The following is a 16,107-nucleotide window of genomic DNA, read 5'->3' on the forward strand; positions in this document are numbered from 1 at the left end:
CGCAAAAACCAGGAAACGCAGGCGAACAAAGAGGAAGCGTGGTAGCTCGCTAGGACTTAAAGGGAACTGAGTGTTGCCTTTTCAATGATTGTGTAGCCTATAGCTAGCTGCTAGCTAGTATAAGCGAACCTCGTTTGTAATATTTAAGCTAATGAGCCTCCTCCCCCACTTTAAACCAAGGTAAATAACATGTTTGAGCCCATTTTGTACCTTACCACATTTGGTTAAAGTTAGCTAAAAGCTAACGTTAGCTAGGTAGCAACCAGTTAGCAAATGACTGCAATCATCTACACGTAACGAGTTTTAGCGAGTTGTCATACTTCTAGCTTGCTACGGTTAAGTGTTCTTGTGAAAAGTTCATTACTTTATGGAGTAATACGCTACTCTATACATACTATATGGCGTTGTCTGGACAGCATCTCCATTTCCATACACGAACTAGCTTTTATGGGTTTGTTGTTAGTTAGCTGGCTGGCTAACTATTAGCTAGCTGGCTAACTAATCGCCAAATGCGGGGGGGGGGGGGGGGGGGGGGGGGGTGTAAGCATCATCTAGCTAGCTAATTACTTAACTAGCTAGCTATATTCCAGGCAGACTGGCAATTATCTATACTGCAATGCATCGTTGTGAATAACCTTTAACCTTTTTACATTTTAGATATCACCAAACCATATTGGATGCAGAGATTCTGTATTTCATTGGCACTTAAGACTGTCTACAATATACATTTTGGGAAACTGTGTAGGTGTCAACCCACCTGGAAACTATTTGCCGCTTATCCCTTATCTGCAAACTTCCAAATTCTACCCCATTGTAGGGGCATCCTCCCCTATCCCTTGGACTGCCAAAAGTGTACCCAGCCCCCTTGGAATCGCAGTCTTTCACAAGATTCCAATTTCAAGGTTTGCTGGCGTCACTATTGTACTAACCAGTCAGACATGGCTGAACAGAGATACTGTGTAGAGTATGCCAAACGTGGCACTGCGGGATGTAAGAAGTGTAAGGACAAAATCATGAAGGGCTTGACCCGCATCGGGAAGATTGTGCCTAACCCGTTCAGTGAGTCCGCCGGGGAGATGAAGGAGTGGTACCATGTGAAGTGTATCTTTGAGAAGCTGGAGCGGGCCCGTGCCACCACTAAGAAGATCGAGGACATCACAGACCTGGAGGGCTGGGAGGAGCTGCAGGATGAGGACAAGGAGCTCATCAACAAACTTGTTGAAGGTACAACGTTTATATATTTCCGTCAATGTAGCAAGATTAAGTTCCACATGCCGAAATGTTTTTTTTTGTAATGCATATACTGACCGACTCATAGGATGCATGTCATGGCATTCAAGTTGGTGTTGTTCACCATGGAAGAAAATATTTTGACGTCTTTAAACTTTTCTTGTCATGTTAATTGAGATGCCATATAACAACTCTTTCATTCTCTTTCAGACTTGATGGCCAAAGCTAACGCGAGCCCAAAGAAGAAGGTGCAAGCCAAGCTGAACAACAGTGGTCAGCTGTCTGCTCTGCCTGCTGACCCTTCTCTGAATGCACCACGGAAGTTCTCTGGCTTCACAGGTGAGAGGGTATTCCGGTGGATGCATCAACCAGTGTGCACATCTGAAAACTAGCTAGTCCTGCTACAAAAGTGCAGATGTTTGTGTTTTCAGTTTCAAAACTATTTTCCTCTGTCCATTCCACCAGAACATAACCCTACTGTATTATCTCGTCTTTATTTTTTTCAATCATATTGTCCTTTGTCCAATTAGCTACTAAGGCTGGGAGCTCAGGCAGCCCAGGCCCCTCCCCAGCCAAACCCAACCAAGGCAGTCCTCTTTCCGCACAGCTCTGTGACCCCAAACACAAGGATAGCCTGCTCCGGGAGTTCCGCAAGCTCTGTGCCATGGTGGCAGACAAGAATAGCTACAACGTCAAGACACAGATCATCCACGACTTCCTGAAGAAAGGCTCAGGGGGAGGTGTGTGTGCATGCGTGCGTAGCTTAATTTATGTTGTAAATTGTCTCTGCAGTATTGTACTGCATTGAATGTTGTCCTCAAAGGTTGTTTTTTAAGTAGGCAAGCAGAATTAATGAAATACCTAATTTTCTTTTTCTCTTCTCCCTACTAGATAAATTCAAGGGAGATGTGTACCTGACGGTGAAGCTGCTTCTCCCAGGGGTGGTGAAGAGTGTGTACAACCTCAACGACAAACAGATAGTCAAGCTATTCAGCCGCATCTTCAACTGCAACCAGGAGGAGATGGTGCGAGATCTGGAACAGGTCAGTGTTTGTTGAGTCCAGAACATGACAGTCAGTGCTTCTGACAAGTTATTCAGATTCGTGTTCATTGTCATATAAGAGGACAATCTTAGCACCTCTCACATTGCATACACAAAACATAGCTGGGAACAAACACTAGTACATAGTCTGACATAAATGGTAGATTATGCTGAGTAGGCTCTATCACAACATACAGCCCATGTGACCCCCGACTCAGGGGTTTCAGGACTGATGTGTATTGAGTACAATTTTATTTTGGGCGTACAGGGGGATGTGTCGGAGACAGTGAGGATGTTTTTTGAAGAAGGCAAGTCTTTCCCGCCGGCCGCCAAGAGTCTGCTCACGATTCAGGAAGTGGATGCGTCCCTTACCCGTCTGGCCCAGTTAACCAAGGAGGATGACCAGCAGAAAGAGCTAGAGGACATATCCAAAAAGTAAAAAAAAATGTCTTCCTATTAGCAGACCTATACTGTACTTAATGACTTGACATCTTAAAATTCCTAGTAATTCAGTGTCTGTCCACAATTCCTTCTACTGCACCAACATATTATGCATCAAAAGACTAAGGGACAGAGTCAACTTCTGAATATAATCAAATTATATAACTGCAGCCATACTCACACAAGTCAACCATGTCTTTGTTGCAGATGCACCGGCAATGACCTGAAATGTATCATCAGACTCATTAAGCATGATCTAAAGATGAACTCTGGAGCTAAGCATGTGTAAGTCACCTTAGATTTACTCCTAACCTGACACGACAACATTAAAACACTATGCTAGAACTTCTAAACCTAATATACTAGAGCTTTCAAAGCATACATGAACTTTGAAACTTATTGCAGTATATTTGAACCCCCTTCTCAATCAAATGTATCTTATGAACAGCTTGGATGCAGTGGACCCGAATGCCTACGACGCTTTCAAGGCCTCCCGTAACCTAGGGGACGTGATAGAGCGTGTGTTGAGGAACCAGCAGGACGCCACCAACGGCTCAGGCCCCAGGAAGCTCCTCACTATTGAAGCCTCCCTCATGACCCCAGTGCAGCCTATGCTGGTGAGCTCATACACATACATGCTCTCACACACACAGATGCACTCAGCAGACATGCTCATACTCGCCCTCTGCATACATACTCGACCTGTAAACATGAACTTGACACACAAACTCACTCTGACACACACTTAGTCAGTACACACACCTGCTACTGAATGTATACACTGACACGGTGACTGAGTTCATCAGGAAGTGCATAGCAGATGTTCTTCCCATTTTGACTATTACAACCTACCCAAATCAGAAACCGTGGATAGATGGCAGCATTCGCACGAACCACCACATTTAACCATGGCAAGGTGACTGGGAATATGGTTGAATACAAAGTGTAGTTATTCCCTCCATAAGGCAATCAAACAGGCAAAATGTCAGAACAGAGACAAAGTGGAGTTGTAATTCAACGGCTCAGACATGAGACGTATGTGGCAGGGTCTATAGACAATCACGGATTACAAAGGGAAAACCAGCCACATTGCAGACACCGACATCTTGCTCCCGGACAAGCTAAACGCCTTCGCCCGCTTTGAGGATAACACAGTGCCACCGACACTGCCCGCTCCCAAGTACAGTTGGTTCTCCGTGGCCGACGTCCTCATCCCTAGCCGCGTTTACGGACATATTCAATCTCTCCCTATCCCAGTCTGCTGTCCCCACTTGCTTCAAGATGGCCACCATTGTTCCTGTACCCAAGAAGGCAAAGGTAACTGAACTAAATGACTATCGCCCCGCAGCACTCACTTCTGTTATCATGAATTGCTTTGAGAGGCTAGTTTAGGATCATGTCACATCTACCTTACCTGACACCCTAGACCCATTTCAATATGCATACCGCCCCAATAGATCCACAGATGATGCAATCGCCATCATACTGCATACTGCCCTATCCCATCTGGACAAGAGGAATACCTATGTAAGAATGCTGTTCATTGACTATAGCTCAGCATTCAACACCATAGTACCCTCCAAGCTTATCATTAAGCTTGAGGCCCTGGGTCTGAACCCCGCCCTCTGCAACTGGGTCCTGGACTTCCTGACGGGCACCCATGACTGCTTAGCCACTCATGCCTGCTACTCAATGGTCAAGTTTGCAAACGACACAACAGTTGTAGGCCTGATTACCAACAATGAGACAGCTTACAGGGAGGAGGTGAGGGTAGTTGTGCCAGGAAAATAACCTCTCCCTCAACGTTAACAAAACGAAGAAGCTGAATGTGGACTTCAGGAGACAGCAGAGCGAGCACTCCCCTATCCACATTGACAGGACCGCAGTGGAGAAGGTGAAAAGCTTTTTCAAAAAGTTCTTCGGCGTACACATTACTGGCAATCTGAAATGGTCCACCCACACAGACAGTGTGGTGAAGAAAGCGCCACCTCAGGAGGCTGAAGAAATTCAACTTGGCCCTAAGACCGTCACAAACTTTTACAGATGCACAATTGAGAGCACCCTGTCGGGCTGTATCACCGCCTGGTATGGCAACTGCACTGCCCGCAACCGCAGGGCTCTCCAGAGGGTGGTGCGGTCTGCCCAATCTATCACCGGGTGCACACTGCCTTCCCTCCAGGACAACTATAGCGTTTCAGGAAGGAGAAATATATATATATAATCAAGGACATCAACCTCCATGGCCTGTTCACCCCACTACCATCCAGAAGGCGAGGTCAGTACAGGTGCATCAAAGCTGGGACTGAGAGACTGAAAAACATCTATCTCAACAACATTCTATCTCAAGGCCATCAGATAGATAGCCATCACTAGCTGGCTACCACCACTCAACCCTGCACCTTAGAGGCTGCTGCCTTATATAGACATGGAATCACTGGTCACTTTAATAATGTTTACATACTGCCTTAATTCATATGTATTTACTGTATTCTACTGTATTTTAGTCCATGCCACTCCGACATTGGTCGTCCTAATATTGATATTTCTTAACTCTTCTTTTTACTTGAAATTTGTGTTGTTGTGACTTGTTAGATATTACTGCACTGTTGGAGCTAGGAACACAAGCATTTCCCTACACCCGCAATAGCATATGCTAATATGTGTATGTGACCAATAATATGTGATTTGATGGGCTCATTTAACGTTTCAGCTGGTTGAGAAAGGGTTTCTGTGATCAGAAAAACAGTGTATTCCCAAGAGCAATTGACTACAACTGAGAGATCTGCATGACAGAATTCTGAATGAGAATTTTTTTTTGGGTTGATCTTATGCGATTTCGCAAGCCATGCTGTGCGCAAGTCACTTCAGACACAACGTGTACACACAGCAGAAATATGAATGGAATTGAAATGTATCCTCGCAGTAAAATTGTATAAGTTCTTTCACATTTGAAGCATGCTACATTCAGCATACCAAGTACAGAACAGTAAATATGAACAACTAGAGCACTTTCAAACCCATACAGTATTACTTTAATGTATTTTGCCCCAAAGTGAGTGGGTTATCATCCCTCAACTAAATGTTAACAAAGGTCTGCTTCAGTGTATTAGGTTCCTCTTAAACACTGAAGCAGACCTACAGACCTACAGTAAGACCAGGGTCAGACCTACCTCCCAACCAGGGGCCATATGTACGCTGCATTCGGAAAGTATTCAGCCCCCTTCACTTTTTCCACATTTGTTACGTTACCGCCGTATTCTAAAATGGATTCATATAATTATTTCCCCCATCAATCTACACACAATGCCCCATAATGACACAGAGAAAACAGGTTTTTAGAAATGTTTGCTAATTTATAAAAAAAACGAATACCTTATGTAAATAAGTATTCAGACCCTTTGCTATGAAACTCAAAATTGAGCTCAGGTATATCCTGTTATCATTGATCATCCTTGAGATGTTTCTACAACTTGATTGGAATCCAACTGTGGTAAATTCAAATTGATTGGACATGATTTGGAAAGGCCCACACCTGTCTGTATAAGGTCCCACAGTTAACAGTGCACGTCAGAGCAAAAATCAAGCCATGAGGTCAAAGGTATTGTCCGTAGAGCTCCGAGACAGGATTGTGTCGAGGCACAGATCTGGGGAAGGGTACCCAAGAACAGTGGCCTCCATCATTCTTAAATGGAAGAAGTTTGGAACAACCAAGACTCTTCCTAGAGCTGGCCGCCCGGCCTAACTGAGCAATCGGGGGAGAAGGGCCTTGGTCAGGGAGGGTACCAAGAACCCGATGGTCACTCTGACAGAGCTCCCATCTCCACAGAGGAAAACCTTCCAGAAGGACAACCATCTCTGCAGCACACCAAAAAGGCACATGACAGCCCGCTTGGAGTTTGCCAAAAGGCACCAAAGGACTCTCAGACCATGAAAAACAAGATTCTCTGGTCTGATGAAGGCCAAAACTCTTTGGCTTAAAAGCCAAGTGTCACGTCTGGAAGAAACCAGGTACCACTCATCACCTGGCCAATACCATCCCTACGGTGAATCCGGATCTCAGACTGGTGCAAAGGTTCACCTTCCAACAGGAGAACGACCCTAAGCACATAGCCAAGTTAATGCAGGAGTGGCTTAGGAACAAGTCTCTGAATGTCCTTGATTGGCCTACCCAGAGCCTGGACTTGAACCAGATCGAACATCTCTGGAGAGACCTGAAAATGGCTTTGCAGCAACACTCTCCATCCAACCTGACAGAGATTGAGAGGTTCTGCAAGAAGAATGGGAGAAACTCCCCAAGTACAGGTGTGCCAAGCTTGTAGCGTCATACCAAAGAAGACTTGAGGCTGGAATCTCTGCCAAAAGTGCTTCAACAAAGTACTGAGTAAAGGGTCTGAATAATTATGTAAATGTTATATTTTATTTTCTTATTTTTAATATTAATATATTTGCAAAAATGTCAACTTCTTTTTGCTTTGTCATTATTGGGTATTGTGTGTCGATTTTGTTTTTTTCCCCATCAATCTAATCCATTTTAGAATAAGGTTGTAACAAAATGTGGAAAAAGTGAAGGGATCGGAATACTTTCCGAATGCATTGTACAGTATGTATCAAGTGTCTCAGAGTAGAAGTGCTGATCTTGGATCAGGTCCCCATGTCATCTTCTTATTCTTTGTGATATAAAAGGCGAAACTGATCTGTGCTCCCACTCGGAGACTCTCGATACATACAACCCCAGGTTTCCAATGCAGAGTCTGCAAACCTAGGAAGAGCTGAATACACTGAAGGCAGACCCAACTATAATTATAGGTTTCCCTAGTCCAATGTATGGGGCTAATACAAGTCATTGGTTCTCCCTCCCAGGCTGAGGCATGCAAGTCCATCCAGTACGCCATGAAGAAGTGCCCCAACGGCATGTACTCTGAAATCAAGTACGACGGCGAGCGTGTGCAGGTCCACAAGAATGGAGACCACTTCAGCTACTTCAGCCGCAGCCTTAAACCTGTTTTGCCACACAAGGTCAGACCACACACACACACAGAGAAGCTGCATGGTTCAACTCCACCTGAACTCTTTACTGATTCTCGATAAGCAAGTCGGAAAGTGTAAAACAAATCCTCTGTTTTGATTACGGTTTTGAGGACTGGGCAGCATAGACCATTTGTTTTTCAAGGCCATCCCTTTCACTGATTCCCTAGCCTAGATGTGTCCTCAGTAGAAACAAGATTAAATGTGTTTGATCCAAATAAATATCATTTTTTTAAAGGCCTTTTCCCATCTGATGCCCCTTGATGCCTTTCCATATCTAACCCAAAGCCTCTGTGTTCCAGGTGGCCCATTTTAAAGAGTTCATCCCTCAGGCCTTTGTTGGTGGCAACAGCATGATACTGGATGCCGAGGTGCTCCTCATCGACACCAACACCAGCAAGCCACTGCCCTTCGGGACACTGGGGGTGCACAAGGTGAGCATGCCTGCCAAATGTATCTTTCCACTGACCTCTCTTTGGAGTGTACGCTTGTTTGGGTTTGCGGGGCGGTGTGTGTGTGGGGTGATGGGGTGTTGGCTGGTGTGTGTGAGATGGTAAGGGGGGCCGTTGTGTGTGTGTTTGATACAGAGCAAGAGTGTGTGTCAGGAGAAATGGTTCTCTCCTTTTTTAGAAAGCAGCCTTCGAAGACGCCAAAGTGTGCTTGTTTGTGTTCGACTGCATCTATTTCAACGGCGTGAGCCTGATGGAGAAGTAAGTTTGTCTGTAGTCACTTCTTTCTGTAGATTTACAACACTTAGGCCTGTATTGAATTCACTATGAACTTACATTCACTCATCCTTGAGTTGGCTGAAATATTTTTTTTTAACAACTGCATGGACAGTTTACTTGTGTCCACTCAACTCCTATCCCTCTCTATTGTAGAAGCTTTGATGTGTACTGTATGTTGTGAATATCATGTTCATTGTCTGTCTGCATTCATTTCTGTTTGATCCAGTATTTAATTATTATTATTATTATTTATTTTTTTACACACATTCAAAGTCACAGCCTGGGTCATGTTCATTGGGGCTCACCATAGCAAAACCTTTAAACATTTTGCAGTGGAAAATGAGCAACTCTTATTGGAGAAGTTTAGATGTTATCTCCCTCTTTCACTCCATTTTGGAGCATTTTCTTCTGTTACGTGACTATTTGAAAGCAACCGTGCTCTCTTCTCCACAGGCCCCTGTACGAACGAAGGAAGTTTCTCCATGACAACATGGTGGAGGTTCCCAACAGGATCCTGTTCTCCGAGATGAAGCACGTCACTGTATGTAGACCCACGTCACGTCTGAAACGTCTCTCCTTTATGGCTGTCCCTGACAACAACCAAAAAATCTTGGTTGACCGAGATTTGTTTGTTCTTTCGACCAATTGATTGGTCTACATTTTTAAACATGTATTTTTTCCCTATATAGACACTGTTTTTAATCAAATCAACTATATGTAGGCTACTGAGATTGTCTGGTGCTTTTAAGCACACTGTGATTTAAATAATTAATACACACAAATGACTCGAGGGAGCCAAGATCAAGATAGCCTAACCAGATGAAAAAAAACCTGTTCCCGACCCCCCTTCTCCAGTAATCAGGTGTGCGTTCCTACTCACCATTGACAGGAGCGCTCCAAACAAAAGACAATTAATAAATTGACAACTCTTAAATGGAATGAATAAAACCAAAACTTGTTCCTCAACATATGTGCGGTCCGCAAATAGTGTCCACTCCGACAATGAGAACGGTAAAAGACTAATAATATGTTGAATGCATTAACAGAAATGACCGTAACCAAACAAACGATGATTAGAAATTATGAGAATTAAGGGCAAATGTACCACTGGTGATACTCGTGTGCTAACCCCGCAGCCCCCGCAATGGATTAGTCCACTGAGACAGGCGTGAATCAGACAGGTGTCTCGTGTGCCAGATTTAAAAAATATATATATTTGCAACTACTCTCCTTCAAACGTGTCTTTCGAACTTATAATCAACCAAGCCAATGGATTCACCCATGTAGCAGAGTGAAACTGGTCACGTTCATTCGGGGACACCATAGCAAAACATTTTGCAACGGTGAACTAAGACAAATGTTTCTTATTGGGCAAGTTCACATAGTACCTCCGTTTCATAACGTTTTTGTGCCTACTGAACATGACCCTGATGTGCTGGTTGTTTACTGTCTTGTCTCACAGAGGGCAGCTGACCTGGCCGAGATGATCACACGGGTCATCAGAGAGGGACTGGAGGGGCTGGTCCTCAAAGACCTCAAGGTGAGACAGAAATAACTTCTAACCCGGCCCAGGAATAACCTCTAGCACTTACCACCTAGGCAGGTACTTCATGTACATCTGAAAGATATAAGCAATTAAGGCAGTAGCTCCAATTTTGCCCTTCGATAGGCTAGGTGTAATGTTTGCTGTTTTTGCTTATACCTATCCAATCCTCTTAAATCTATTTAAGTGCCGAGGTAGTAGGGGCTAGGGGTTGTTTCTGGACTAGGCCCCTGACTCTACTGTACACATCTTTCCTACCATTAGCCTGTACATCTGGGGGCTTTGGAATGAGCAATTGATGTTATTTGGAACAATGTGAAACAAGAAGCCAAGTCTTAATATTTTTTCTACTGAATTTTTATCTGTGGGAAATGGCAAACGTATTTATTTCTCCTCAATAGAGGGTTGATATAATGTAAAAACACATCTACTATGTAACAACACACCAATGTGAATTGATCATAATCTGTGTGAATTCAAAGGGCACCTATGAGCCAGGGAAGCGCCACTGGCTGAAGGTAAAGAAGGACTACCTGAACGAGGGAGCAATGGCTGACACAGCAGACCTGGTGGTGCTGGGAGCCTTCTATGGCAAAGGCTCAAACGGTCAGTATACATACCAGGGTCATATTCATTAGTAAACACCGCTTTGCAACATGAACTGTTTGCCCTAAAGACTCTACAATGTGATACAAACGGTTTCCATTGTAAAACATTTAGCTTCATTTAGCACTAATTAATATGACGTAATGCTATAGAAGGCAGTGTTTCCCAAACCTCTCTTAGGACAATCGCAACAGACCACATTTTCATTTTAGCCCTACACTGACACCTGACCTGACTGAGCTAATCTACTTTTTTTTTTTTAAATAACTGTCTGGCAGTCCCCCAAGAGTGGGTTGCTGTAGAAAAATGACTCTGATCAACCATGATTCTCATTTTAATATATACAGTTGAAGTAGAACGTTTACATACACCTTAGCCAAATACATTTAAACTCCGTTTTTCACAATTACTGTCTTAGGTCAGTTAGGATCACCACTTTATTTTAAGAATGTGAAATGTCAGAATAATAGTAGAGAATTATTTATTTCAGCTTTTATTTCTTAAATCACATTCCCAGTGGGTCAGAAGTTTACATACATTGCCCTAAACAATTTAAACTTTGGTCAAACGTTTCGGGTATCTTTCCACAAGTTGGGTGAATTTTGGCCCATTACTCCTGACAGAGCTGGTGTAACTGAGTCAGGTTTGTAGGCCTCCTTGCTCGCACACGCCTTTTTCAGTTGTGCCCACAAATTCTCTATAAGATTGAGGTTAGGGCTTGGTGATGGCCACTCCAATACCTTCACTTTGTTGTCCTTAAGCCATTTTGCCACAACTTTGGAAGTATGCTTGGGGTCATTGTCCATTTGGAAGACCCATTTGCGACCAAGCTTTAACTTCCTGACTGATGTCTTGAGATGTTGCTTCAATATATCCACATCATTTTCCTACCTCGTGATGCCATCTATTTTGTGAAGTGCACCAGTCCCTCCTGCAGCAAAGCACCCCCACAACATGATTCTGCCACCCCTGTGCTTCACGGTTGGGATGATGTTGTTCGGCTTGGAAGCCTCCCCTTTTTCCTCCAGACATAACGATGGACATTATGGCCAAATAGTTCTATTTTTGTTTCATCAGACCAGAGGACATTTCTCAAAAAAGTACAATCTTTATCCCCATGTGCAGTTGCAAACCGTAGTCTGACTTTTTTATGGCAGTTTTAGAGCAGTGGATTCTTAATTGCTGAGCTGCCTTTCAGGTTATGTCGATATAGGACTCGTTTTACTGTGGATATCGATACTTTTATACGTGTTTCCTCCAGCATCTTTACAATGTCCTTTGCTGTTGTTCTGGGATTGATTTGCACTGCTCACACCAAAGTACGTTCATCTCTAGGAGACAGAACGTGTCTCCTTCCTGAGCGGTATGACGGCTGCGTGGTCCCATGGTGTTTATACTTGCGTACTATTGTTTGTACAGATGAACATGGCCTTGAAATACATCCACAGGTACACCTCCAATTGACTCAAATGATGTCAGTTAGCCTATCGGAAGCTTCTAAAGCCATGACACACTTTTCTGGAATTGTCCAAGCTGTTTAAAGGCAGTGTCAACACAGTGTATGTAAACTTCTGACCCACTGGAATTGTATTACAGTGAATTATAAGTTAAATAATCTGTAAGCATGAGGACTGCAGATGTGGCCAGGGCAATAAATTGCAATGTCCATACTGTGAGACGCCTAAGACAGCGCTACAGGACGGACAGCTGATCGTCCTCGCAGTGGCAGACCACATGTAACAACACCTGCACAGGATCGGTACATCCGAACATCACACCTGTGGGACAGGTACAGGATGGCAACAACTGTCCAAGTTACACCAGGAACACACAATCACTCCATCAGTGCTCAGACTGTCCACAATAGGCTGAGAGAGGCTTGACTGAGGGCTTGTAGGCCTGTTGTAAGGCAGGTCCTCACCAGACATCACCGGCAACAAGTGGACCAGTCTCGCTGGGCCAGACAGGACTGGCAAAAAGTCTTCACTGATGAGCCGCGGTTTTGTCTCACCAGGGGTGATGGTCGGATTCGCGTTTATCGTCGAAGGAATGAGCGTTACACCGAGGCCTGTACTCTGAAGCGGGATCGATTTGGAGGTGCAGGGTCTGTCATGGTCTGGGGCGTGTATCACAGCACCATCGGACTGAGCTTGTTGTCATTGCAGGCAATTAACGCTGTGCGTTAAAGGTACCTCCCTCATGTGGCAACTTTCCTGCAGGCTCATCCTGACATGACCCTCCAGCATGACAATGCCACCAGCCATATAACTCGTTCTGTGCGTGATTTCCTGCAAGACAGGAATGTCAGTGTTCTGCCATGGCCAGTGAAGATCCTGGATCTCAATCCCATTGAGCACGTCTGGGATCTGTTGGATCGGAGGGTGAGGGCTAGGGCTATTCCCCCCCCCAGAAATGTCCGGAAACTTGTAGGTGCCTTGGTGGAAGAGTGGAATAACATCTCACACCAAGAACTGGCAAATCTGGTGCAGTCCATGAGGAGCTGCTGGTGGCCAACCGACACTGACTGTTACTTTTGAAATGCTGACCAATAGGGATGTGAACAAAATTTGAGAGAAATAAGCTTTTCAAATGAAGTTTTATTTGTCACGTGCTGAGTAAAACAGGTGTAAACATTACAGTGAAATGCTTACTTGCAAGCCCTTAACCAACAATGCAGTTTCAAGAAAGTATTTACTAAAATAAACTATTTTAAGGAAAATAGAAAAATAACAAATAATTAGAGCAACAATAAAATAACAGTAGAGGCTATATACAATGGGGTACAGAGTCAATGTGCGGGGGCACAGGTTAGTCGAGATATTGAGGTAATATGTAGGTAGAGGTAAAGTGACTAAGCATAGATGGAGTAGCAGCAGTGTAAAAATGGGGGGGGGGGGTTGTCAATGCAAATAGTCTTATGGCTTGGGGGTAGAAGCTTTTAAGCCTTTTGGACCTAGACTTGGTGCTCCTGTATTGCTTGCCGTGTGGTAGCAAAGAGAACAGTCTGACTAGGGTGGCTGGAGTCTGACCATTTTTAGGAGTTTCCTTTGACACTGCCTGGTATATAGGCCCTGGAGGGCGGGAACCTTGGCCCCAGTGATGTACTGGGCCATACGCACGACCCTCTGTAGTGCCTTGCCGTCGGAGTCCGAGCAGTTGCCATACCAGGCGGTGATGCAACCAGTCAGGATGCTCTCGACGGTGCAGCTGTATAACCTTTTGAGGATCTGAGGACCCATGCCAAATCTTTTCAATCTCCTGAGGGGGAAAAGGTGTTGTCATGCCCTCTTCATGACTATCTTGGTGTGTTTGGACCATGTTAGTTTGTTGATGTTGATACCAATGAACTTGAAGCTCTCAACCTGCTCCACTACGATGAGAATGGGGGCGTGCTCAGCCCTCTTTTTCCTGTTGTCCACAATCAATCTCCTTTTGTCTTGATCACGTTGAGGGAGATGTTATCCTGGCACCACACTGCCAGGTCTCTGACCACCTCCCTATAGGCTGTCTCATCGTTGTCGGGAATCAGGCCTACCACTTTTTTGTCAGCAAACTTAATGATGGTGTTTGGCCATGCAGTCATGGGTGAATAGGGAGTACAGGAGGGTACTGAGCACGCACCCCTGAGGGGCCTCCGTGTTTGGGATCAGCGTGGCAGATGTGTTGTTACCTGCCCTTACCCCCTGGGGGTGGCCCGTCAGCAAGTCCAGGATCCAGTTGCAGAGGGAGGTGTTTAGTCCCAGGGTCCTTAGCTTAGTGATGAGCTGTGAGGCCACTATGGTGTTGAATGCTGAGCTGTAGTCAATGAATAGCATTCTCACATAGGTGTTCCTTTTGTCCAGGTGGGAAAGGGCAGTGTGGAGTGCAATAGAGATTGCATCATCTGTGGATCTGTTGGGGCGGTATGCAAATTGGAGTAGGTCTAGGGTTTCTGCGATGTTGATGTGAGCCATGACCAGCATTTCAAAGCACTTCATGGTAACAGACGTGAGTGCTACGGGTCGGTAGTCATTTAGGCAGGTTACCTTGGTGTTGTGCACAGGGACTATGGTGGTCTGCTGGAAACATGTTGGTATTAGACTCGGTCAGGGAGACTTTGAAAATGTCAGTGAAGACACTTGCCAGTTGGTCACGGCATGCTTTGAGTACATGCCCTGATAATCCATCTGGCCCTAAGGCCTTGTGAATGTTGACCTGTTTAAAGGTCTTATTCACATCAGCTACGAAGAGCGCGATCACACCGTCGTCCTGGAACAGCTGGTGCTCTCATACATGCTTCAGTGTTGCTTGCCTCAAAGTGAGCATAGAAGTCATTTAGCTCGTCTGGTAGGCTCGTGTCGCTGGGCAGCTCGCGGCTGTGCTTCCCTTCGTAGTCCGTAATAGTTTGCAAGCCCTGCCACATCCATCGAGCATCGGAGCCGGTGTAGTACGATTCAATCTTTGTCCTGTGTTGATGCTTTGCCTGTTTGATGGTTCGTCGAAGGGCATAGTGGGATTTCTTATAAGCTTCCGGGTTATAGTCCTGCTCCTTGAAAGCGGCAGCTCAAGCCTTTAGCTCAGTGCGGATGTTGCCTGTAATACATGGCTTCTGGTTGGGGTAAGTACGTACGGTCACTGTGGGGACATCATCAATGCACTTATTGATGAAGCCAGTGACTGATGTGGTGTACTCCTCAATGCCATAGGAAGAATCCCAGAAACATATTCCAGTCTGTGCTAGCAAAACAGTCCTGTAGCTTAGCATCTGCTTCATCTGACCACTTCCGTATTGAATGAGTCACTGGTATATCCTGCTTCAGTTTTTGCTTGTAAGCAGGAATCCAGAGGATAGCGTTATGGTCAGATTTGCCAAATGTAGGGCGAAGGAGAGTTTTGAATGCGTCTGCGTGTGGAGTAAAGGTGGTCTGGAGTTTTTATTTTTTTATTCAATTTTTTTTCTCCCCCTCTATTTGCACATGTAACATGCTGGTAGAAATTAGGTCAAATGGATTTAACTTTCCTTGCGTTAAAGTCCCTGGCCACTAGGCGCGCAGACTCTGGATGAGCATTTTGTTGTTTGCTTATGGCCTTATACAGTTCGTTGAGTACGGTCTTAGTGCCAGCATCGATTTGTGGTGGTAAATAGACCACTACGAAAAATATAGATGAAAACGCTCTTGGTAAATAGTGCGGTCTACAGCTTATCATGAGATGCTCTACCTCAGGTGAGCAAAACCTTGAGACTTCTTTAATATTAGATTTTGTGCACTAGCTGTTATTTACAAATAGACACAAACCACCACCCCTTGTCTTACCGGAGGCAGCTGTTCTATCTTGCAGATGCACGGAAAACCCAGCTAGCTGTATGTTATCCATGTCGTCGTTCAGCCACGACTTTGTGAAACACAATATATTTGTTTTTAATATCCCGTTGGTTGGCTCGTCTTGATCGGAGATCATTCATTTTATTATCCAATGATTGCACTTTGGCTAATAGGACTGATGGTAGAGGC

General features: G+C 44.7%; 1 protein-coding gene across 2 annotated transcripts in view; it reads left to right on the forward strand.

Moving 5' to 3' along the window:
* Positions 1-16,107, forward strand: part of lig3 (ligase III, DNA, ATP-dependent) — a 25,157-nt gene continuing 9,050 nt past the window's right edge. The window contains exons 1-14 of one of the 2 annotated variants that reach the window (XM_029699927.1): positions 1-180; positions 658-1,224; positions 1,441-1,569; positions 1,761-1,970; positions 2,122-2,273; positions 2,541-2,707; positions 2,921-2,998; positions 3,162-3,330; positions 7,574-7,729; positions 8,041-8,172; positions 8,369-8,448; positions 8,920-9,007; positions 9,929-10,006; positions 10,492-10,615. In XM_029699927.1, the coding sequence (XP_029555787.1) occupies positions 678-1,224; positions 1,441-1,569; positions 1,761-1,970; positions 2,122-2,273; positions 2,541-2,707; positions 2,921-2,998; positions 3,162-3,330; positions 7,574-7,729; positions 8,041-8,172; positions 8,369-8,448; positions 8,920-9,007; positions 9,929-10,006; positions 10,492-10,615 (2,110 nt within the window). In that variant the 5' untranslated portion in view covers positions 1-180; positions 658-677. The remainder of the gene's footprint in view (positions 181-657; positions 1,225-1,440; positions 1,570-1,760; positions 1,971-2,121; positions 2,274-2,540; positions 2,708-2,920; positions 2,999-3,161; positions 3,331-7,573; positions 7,730-8,040; positions 8,173-8,368; positions 8,449-8,919; positions 9,008-9,928; positions 10,007-10,491; positions 10,616-16,107) is intronic. The other variant, XM_029699926.1, reaches the window with a different exon arrangement.

Source organism: Salmo trutta, chromosome 19, assembly GCF_901001165.1.
Source record: "Salmo trutta chromosome 19, fSalTru1.1, whole genome shotgun sequence".
Taxonomy (NCBI): domain Eukaryota; kingdom Metazoa; phylum Chordata; class Actinopteri; order Salmoniformes; family Salmonidae; genus Salmo; species Salmo trutta.